The 8,075-nt window shown below is 40.7% G+C and overlaps 1 protein-coding gene across 8 annotated transcripts; it reads right to left on the bottom strand.

Annotated features, from left to right (window-relative positions):
• Window positions 1-1,614: 1,614 nt before the first annotated feature.
• Window positions 1,615-6,146, bottom strand: LOC136449720 (uncharacterized). Of its 8 annotated transcripts, none has more exons than XM_066449879.1 (9): window positions 5,905-6,146; window positions 5,658-5,818; window positions 5,410-5,502; window positions 4,694-4,787; window positions 4,521-4,599; window positions 3,245-3,284; window positions 3,033-3,167; window positions 2,616-2,753; window positions 1,615-2,028 (listed from the first exon to the last, which is right to left on the bottom strand). In XM_066449879.1, exons 2-9 carry the CDS (start codon window positions 5,786-5,788, stop codon window positions 1,737-1,739), a joined length of 1,002 nt encoding a protein of 333 aa, XP_066305976.1. In that variant the 5' UTR covers window positions 5,789-5,818; window positions 5,905-6,146; the 3' UTR covers window positions 1,615-1,736. The 8 variants fall into 8 exon arrangements, with proteins under 8 accessions (XP_066305976.1, XP_066305975.1, XP_066305974.1 ...); XM_066449878.1 differs by having other exon boundaries at window positions 5,911-6,146; XM_066449877.1 differs by having other exon boundaries at window positions 5,658-6,146.
• Between the last annotated feature and the right edge of the window lie 1,929 nt (window positions 6,147-8,075).

Below are 8,075 nucleotides of genomic sequence, written 5' to 3'. Positions count from 1 at the left end.
ATGCCATCACCTATTTTTACATTTCTACCCCTTGACAGCTAAGGCACATCCTAAGAATATTCCTACTCTAGTTACAACTGCTTGGAGCAAAACAGGCTTCCCTTCCTTGCGCCGCCTTTCCATCATGGGCCGTCGCCGCAGGCCCACGAGAGGCCCATCTCCGGCTCGGGGCTGCAACGCCATGCAGGCCTTCCCGATGTCGGCAGAGTTTCCCTAGTCTTCGCCCAAATCGTTGCGACCTCCACCTCTAGCCGCTTTCGGGGGCCTTCGGTGCCGTCTCCAGGGCCTTCGCCCAACCGCAGGTCGAAGGCGAAGGCTCCACCTGGCATCCTTGCACAACACCACACAAAGTGTTTTGTTGCTGTTAGTTCATACTCGCTCTAGCCTCCGCTACTCGTGTATTTGTGTCCCAACAGAAAGCTTAACACTTCTGCGGCTCAAGTATTTAGGTTGAAACGAAATGAAGGGTTAGATAAAGATTTTGATTAAAAAGTAATTAGATTACAACCTAATGGCGATTATTGTTACCCAACTATCGTTTTTTACCAAAGACTAGAATTGTTTTCTAAAAAAGATTACAATGCAAGCAGACATCGATATAGTATTGCCGTTCTCAATTCCACGATTTTTACCTCATTGTGGACTGATGAATTAAATGGCATGCATAGCAGTAGATATCATATTCCTGATTAACCGATTTTTTAAATAAGAAAAATAACATGCAAATTGCATGTAGAGTTAAAGAACCTATCAACCTTTTTTTGAATGGGACTACAGCAGGCAATTGCCGGCCTGAATTTTGTAGATATGTCAAAGGTTCGAAACATGCAGAATTTGCGAGAAGTACAAGAAAAAAAATCAGGCTACAAATTGTTTCAACATAAAAAAAACATTCTCTGACAATTGGAATACAAATGCCGCATTCTGGTAACTATGAATTCTGAATTAGCAAACTGAAATATTTTTTAATGTCGAGCAAACGAAAATCTACTGGACTCTTTACTATACTACTAGGGCCCCGTTTAGTTTCACCCAAAAGCCAAAAATTTTTGCATAGTAACCGTCACATCGAATCTTGCGGCACATGCATGGAGTACTAAATGTAGACGAAAAAAAAAACTAATTACACAGTTAGTCGAGAAATCATGAGACGAATCTTTTAAGCCTAAATAGTCCATAATTGGACAATTTTTGTCAAATACAAACGAAAATGCTACAGTGGCCAAAAGCCAAAAATTTTCGGAACTAAACATGCCCTAGATATAGCAACTACCAACTACTGGTGACTGATCTGATACTTTCAACTTTGTCCTTGACTGAGCAAAATTGTGTATACTATTGACCAGATATTCCATCTCATGCAAATGGATTGTTGGTCTGTTGTTAGTTATTACATGGTTTCGATGTTCCATTGGAACATCAATGATGAAACACATTCTTACACAGTGAGAAAGGTGAGTTGGATATCTCATGTCATATTATACTTTCTTCTTACCAAATTGAAGCGCGAGCTTAACGTATCATTCGCATTGGTGACAGCCCCGTGTAGTAGCTACAAATGTTCTCCGCAAAATAATAGGCTCACTCTTAGCCTCCATCTCCGTGACAGCAAGATCAACTGGAATGCATAGTTAGAACATAAATGTTGGTAGCCACGCCAGAGGTTTTCTAGTTATTATATCTGAACCAAGCACAGATACACTAAATACACCTATATGTCTTCCTAAACAAAAACATCACTGACTTCTATTGGGAAGTTGAGACTGAATTTGCCAAGCATCAAGGATACTCTGCAGGCCAGATCTATAAGTTGGATGGAGCAGATTAACACCAAGTTCCTGCTTCATCCGAGCATTAGAAACCAGTTTCTCTGCACGTACAATTATCTCTTGATAATCTAAGCCTGTAGACTTGTCATCAATGGTTTCAGTTATCAGATCAGGATATCTCCTCTGTATCAAACTCCTAGCAAACGCAAAAACTTCAGCTCTTGGGGCAGGGTCATTATCCACCACATTAAATATTTTCCTGGAATAGAACTATAAGCATGAGAAGTGAATCATTAGCAAACAAGATATTTCAGATTTCACTAGGTTGCTGCGAAAGAACCAAACATTACTAAAAACTAGAGTACCAACTGTATTTGGGTTTGGAATTGAAGTTATATTTGATAGTGTATGATCAGAATATCAAACGTGCAAATAGAGGTACTAAACATGGTACTCCCTACGTTCCAAATTCCAAGTAGTTCTGGTTTTTCTAGATACATAGGTTTTGCTACATATCTAGATATATATATTGTCTAGATACATAATAAAAGCTATGTATCTAGAAAAGTCAGAACGACTTATAGTTTGGAATGGAGGGAGTACCATTCAAAGTTTCATAGCACAAAATGCGAAATTCCCACTCTACTTGTTACCCTAAGAAACTTCATGATGCATGATATAATTATGTTAGTTTATTGGTAAGTATGATGTCTTCTAGAGAAAACAGAGATACAGTTGAAATATCTTGGTTGTGCAATCCTACAAGCAACGTGGCACAGGAATTAAGACTGAAATATTGTTGGATATCACAAACTGATGTGACATCAATGCATCTGAAAAGGAAACCTTGCACATCTGATGCTCATGCTAGCCAAGACAGCCTGGTAGATGTCAACCACGTGGATTCGTGCAGTATACTGCTTAGATTCTCGCAACTTTTGTCTCTGCGACAAAGATTTGCCCTTGGTTAAGGTGTCCAAAGCACTGCAGTAAACAGGGTCTAGTCATTGGAATATAAGAAAAGAACTATGAAACAAAGGATTTCACAAAACAGTCATCAAGGTACTACAACCGTCTCCAATAATATATTCTTCATGTCATAATCTATTCTATTATTTGGCCTGGCATTATAGATATGTTTCAGTTTTCATAAGCTTTACACAGTGCTACTAATCAGCATGCCAACAAATGTTCCATTTTTGTCAAACTGAATTAGTAGAAATTAAAATGGTGAAATGGAATGAAATTTCAGCAGGTCAAAACCTTCTTCCTGGCCCATATATTCCACCTAAACGGAATATAAAAGCTGACAGATTTGGATCATCAATAAGATTCAGCCATCCTTTTTCTGCGTTATATCTTAACTTGGCAGACTCGCTCTTTGGGTTTACTGTATGACTGCATGCACAGCAGTGTATTTAGCTTTCCATTAAAATGTACTTCATGGACAAGAAAAAAACCAACAAGTCCCTTACTCCTCATCAACCAATACACCACCACAATCACCATACACACCTGAAAGTAAGAAAGTGTTACAAAGTAGCTTTCTAAAGAAAATCTCTTATATGGTGCACTGCACACAGCATGATTTGTTATTACCCTTGACTCAGCTTCAATGTTTGACAACTTCAAATTAAGTGCATGACAAGAGAAAAGGAAATATATGCATCGAGTAATGCATCAACTGCAATAGCTGCCCTGTGCAAATCACCCACAGATCTCCAAATGCAGTGCTTGCCACAAAACGCTTGTAAATATACTTCATGCCAGTTTGTTGTATAGTTAATGGCTAACATGATATAAGCAGAAGAATGGAAGAAGCACTCTGCTCAATTTGATGTTACTCCACATATAATATGTTGGCAACTAAATAAGAAATATATGAGGGGTCTATCCCCATGTTTGGATGTTTGGGTGTATTAGATAGTGAAATTTCAAGTCTCTGCATCACAACTGCTTAGAGAAGATATTTGTTTTTCTTCCCCGCTATTTGAGCCTGCTGGTTTTCATAGGAAACATCAATTTCTAATGATACTGCAAAAATAAGAACCCCCCCTCCCCCTCAGGTCTTGGGTTCAACTCCCTATGGGAGCGAATTTAAAAAGGCCTGGGTTAAAATACACCCCACAGTAGCTGTGTTCCTGAGTGATATGTGTAACCATCTGAATCAGTTTTAGCGAGATACACATGTCCACAGCACGTCCAGGGCAGCTGGCCTTTGGAGTGTTTCTCGGCCTGCACGTGAGAAGCTTCTTCTTAGTGCAATGCCGTTGGGGTCGTCCTTTTCTTTAATATTGCAGCTTTTAGCTTATGAACAAAATATTGACATATTTAGTGTGAAAATTCCCCTGACCGATTGCAGCAATTCTCTTGACTAACCCCAAACCCCAATAAAACTGACAACTTTGAACAGCAGGTGGGCAACTTCACCCTGACAACCCTGAAATCCCCAACCCCCAACATCTACTTGCAAACTGTAGAGCGGCTGCTGAAGACTGGAGATGTAGGATACCGCCGAGAGTTAAGTCAGTAACGATGATGTGGGATCATATGTAAACTCCTCCCCTCTCTCTCATTCAAATGTAACTCAAACTTCAGGACCTGTGTCCTGCAGGGCTACTGCCCTCCACCAACAGTTATCTGGAATTTGTGGTAAATATATCAGGTGTGGACTTTTCGCACCCCCCCCCCCCCCCCCCCCCCCCCCGCGCGCTGAATGTGCACAAAGTGACAAGACATTTGAGAGCTTACTTGTTGACGAAAGGTAGCATAACCATTCAAGATTACCATGCCTGAGAATTCTCCTCAGGTCTTCATCTAAATTAAGTAGCTGGGGTAACAGGTGCAAATTACCATAAAGTGAAATCCAGTTAGCATTAAAGCCTGATCAAACAAACACAAGCAATGATTGACTTACAACTTACAGGATCACCAATTCCAGGGATGGGTGGGATGGAGATGAGCAAGTGAGTTGCTTGTCGCAAACTGTGAATATTTTCCAGGCTGGAAGTGACATATCTATCAATAAGAACCACTTAAAAGTCAACCAAGCACAGAGATATTTATGTACAGAAACATACTACCATCACACCCGATAATATGAGCAAGAGGATGTGGAGAACACATGCTAAGTAACAAGGGGTGCTCAGACCTCAGAATGGAGTCAGATACACAGTTTGATATCATGGTAACTAAGTAAAATAAACTCTACCAACTAGCCTATCTGATACGCTTACAGCTGGTGAATCTATGCTCCAAACAGTTCAAGCAATGTGTTACAAAGCCAAACTAACGGATTAGTAACAAAAAAGAACCTTGTTACCACCTGCTTCTGCATGATTTCACCAGAAACTGTTATAGGCCCCTCTCTACGTTCTTTGCAAGTAAAATGTGCCAGTGGGATTCCTATCATAAAGGGAATAATCAGTGGCTATAGGAGGGGCTTCCCACCTGCTTACCAGTTCCTACAGGTGAATGGAGCAACTTATTGACGATTTAGGTTGTTTCTGCTTTCCTTATATTTGATTCATTATTTAGAAATGTTTCTGGCTGATGAACCATCAATGTTCAAGCACAAACGGGGCAGGCTAGAAACAAGTGAGAATGAAAAGGGTACAGGATAAGCAGCACGAATCCACACCTGCTCTCTGTGGCATCGAAAACGAAAGCATTCATGCCCAGCATCTCGAGCTCCCTCTTCTTGGTGACACTGGTGCACGTCCCGGAGACCTGCCTGCAGATTCATCCATCCACTCCCAAATCAGGAATCAGGCTGAGACAGGGAATTGGACATTAGGAAGGAGCGAGCTCGATTTGCGCCGGCGCCGCCCAGCCAGCGAGAAGCAGGGAGGATGAAGTGGGCGGGGCAAGAGTGAGGAGGCAACTAACCAGCCCTGAGCGAGGAGGCGCTCCGAGACGTAGCGGCCGACGAAGCCCGCGCCGAACACGAACATGTGCCGAGGCTGAGGTGCCCAGGCCACCGGCGCCACCGCCGTCTTGGGGGCGATTCCTGGAATCATCGTGATTCGCGTTTCTGGCCCGCAAGAAAACTGTGGCGGAAATTAACAGGATCACAAATTCGCAGAATCGCAGTTCAAAATAGCAATCAATTGGTTGAATCCAGTGAATCCACTACAAGAACCTAGGTGTGGGTGGTTCTGTTCTCGGGGTAGGCCGCACACGCGGATGAGTCCTGCCAACCTCTCAAGTGCCGGCAGAGGCGGAGCTCCACCTACGGCAGGGTACGGCAGCTGCCCCAGCTAGCTGAACTGAAGACCCCACTCCTTTCTTCTCCTTTCAATGGCCTGTCTGCGGTGGAGTTTTTCGTTGTTGGCGTTTGGGGCCTCCAGCACCCGACCGAGGAAGACGACGACGCCTCAGAAATTAGCCTTGAAATGGACTGGCAGTACTCTGGCCCAGTTGATACTTAGCAACGGCGGCCCAACAGGCCGAGCTAGCTCGTGCCATCCCTTTCGGCCTCTCCGTTTGTCTGGTCGCGGCAGTGCCCGGCGATTTTTTTTTATGCAAATCCTTTTATACGAGTAATAATAAAGAGAATTTCAAAGTTTCACATTTTGAATTTTTTGTGAATAAGGACCTAGAGCCTTCAAAAAAATCTTGTGATTTTCTAAAATATATGCTAAAAATTAAGGGTGACCCATTTTATTTGTATTTGTCATCATAGATTTTGCAGTATTGAGACCAAAATTCTTGATATATTTAAGTTTTCGGTTAAGTTGTTTTGCCCAAAATATTTTTCAAAAATCCATAACATCTAAACTTATGCTTCAGAAGTAGTATTTTGACATGTAATTTATTTGCTCAACGAGTATCCAAAGTTCTTAACCTATCGCTTGCTTAAAATTAGATTTTAGTTTTGAAATTAAATTTAGAAACATTCAAAACAAGCTTAAAATTTTCATGACAAGTTTACAATATATTTAGGATCCATGAAAAATATTAGAGAAACAACATGGGTTTAAAATTTTGTTTATAGTAAGAATGACTTCTAGAAGTGTTTCACCCATCAAAGGATTTTGAATAAACATCAAAATGACCACCAGTGAATCTTCGTAGCTCATAAATATGAAATCCCACTGCGTTGTATGCCACAAGAATTGATAATGACAGTCACTTTGAAATTGAACATGAAATCCCTCTAGCTTAGGTTGTGCTGCATAAGGTCTAAAGCAGGACAACCAAACACGAAGGCACTACATACGTTTAGATAGCTTAGGTTGTACTGCATAAGGTCTAATACAAGCTATCCTAATACAAGTAGCCAATCAGACCCATATAGGCTCTATTTATGCATTGCATCGTTAGTGTTTTACTTTGTTTTGATCGGTTGACTGGGCAATATGTTTCAGATAAGACAACGGCTCACATTATGCAATCACAATATATAAAAGTAGGTGAAGCTCAAATGTTAATTTGAACTAGATGATTCCTCGCGCGTTGCTGCGGTAATTTAGTATTGACATGAAAAAAATTAATAGAGTGAGAAATAGTGAAATCTAGAAGAGTGATGTCATTTTTATTGGAATCATCGATGGGATGAAATGTATTTTATGATATATGAAAATGAATTATCTATGCATTGCTATCGGAATTAGGATCAATTTTTGAGGAGCACTGAATGAATAAACCAAAGAGTAAAGTAGCATAAACTTATATTATTTGGTCAACATGTGTTCATATGACAAAAGACAAATAAACTTTACACATTACATCACAACCTTTAATTTAGGTGATCGATTTCTTCATTTGTGGTCAACATCTGTACGTTGTAGTTTCACATTGTAGTTGCAGGATCAACTTTTTTTAGGGATTTTACGATAAAAAATGGAGAAGTATAGGAGGCTGCTGAATGCTGGCACCAGTCGGGATGCAGTCATGTCGGTTCCTATACCACTCTACCGTCAGTTGGACCGTGGATGCTCGGTGTCACGGACGTGGCTCCACCATCAACATCAGCGTCGCACCATTGTGTGCAGTGGGCTATAATAACTTTTCTTTGTTGCTACTACAACAATCATTTTTCTTTTCTTTTGACAAAGGCGGACCTGCAGGCAATCGACAGGAGGATTTAGTATTTTGTTGGAACAGTAAAAATCAAAAGAAAAGGAAAATGATTCCAATAAAAATGACATCACTCTTCTACAAAGGATGCAAGACTTTATTGGTGGAGTTAGCTTGTTAATATTATCGAGAAAAGGAGTGAACGAAGAAGAATGTATTTAGCTAGATTTACCCATCGTAAACCAGAAATAATATAACACAAAGGAGTATGCAAGACTTTATCGG

This window comes from Miscanthus floridulus, chromosome 5, assembly GCF_019320115.1.
Source record: "Miscanthus floridulus cultivar M001 chromosome 5, ASM1932011v1, whole genome shotgun sequence".
Classification (NCBI taxonomy): Eukaryota; Viridiplantae; Streptophyta; class Magnoliopsida; order Poales; family Poaceae; genus Miscanthus; species Miscanthus floridulus.
The sequence above is the reverse complement of the archived record's forward strand: the minus strand, read 5'-3'. Positions and strand labels throughout refer to the sequence as shown.

Excerpts from the sequence above, each read along its gene's own strand:
- LOC136449720 (XM_066449877.1), bottom strand. The coding sequence starts at position 5,788 with ATGATTCCAGGAATCGCCCCCAAGACGGCGGTGGCGCCGGTGGCCTGG. Across the intron at positions 3,168-3,244 it reads GGTGTATTGGTTGATGAGGA|TCATACAGTAAACCCAAAGA; the intron begins GTAAGGGACTTG and ends CTGTGCATGCAG. Across the intron at positions 2,029-2,615 it reads ATGAGCATCAGATGTGCAAG|GAAAATATTTAATGTGGTGG; the intron begins GTTTCCTTTTCA and ends GTTCTATTCCAG.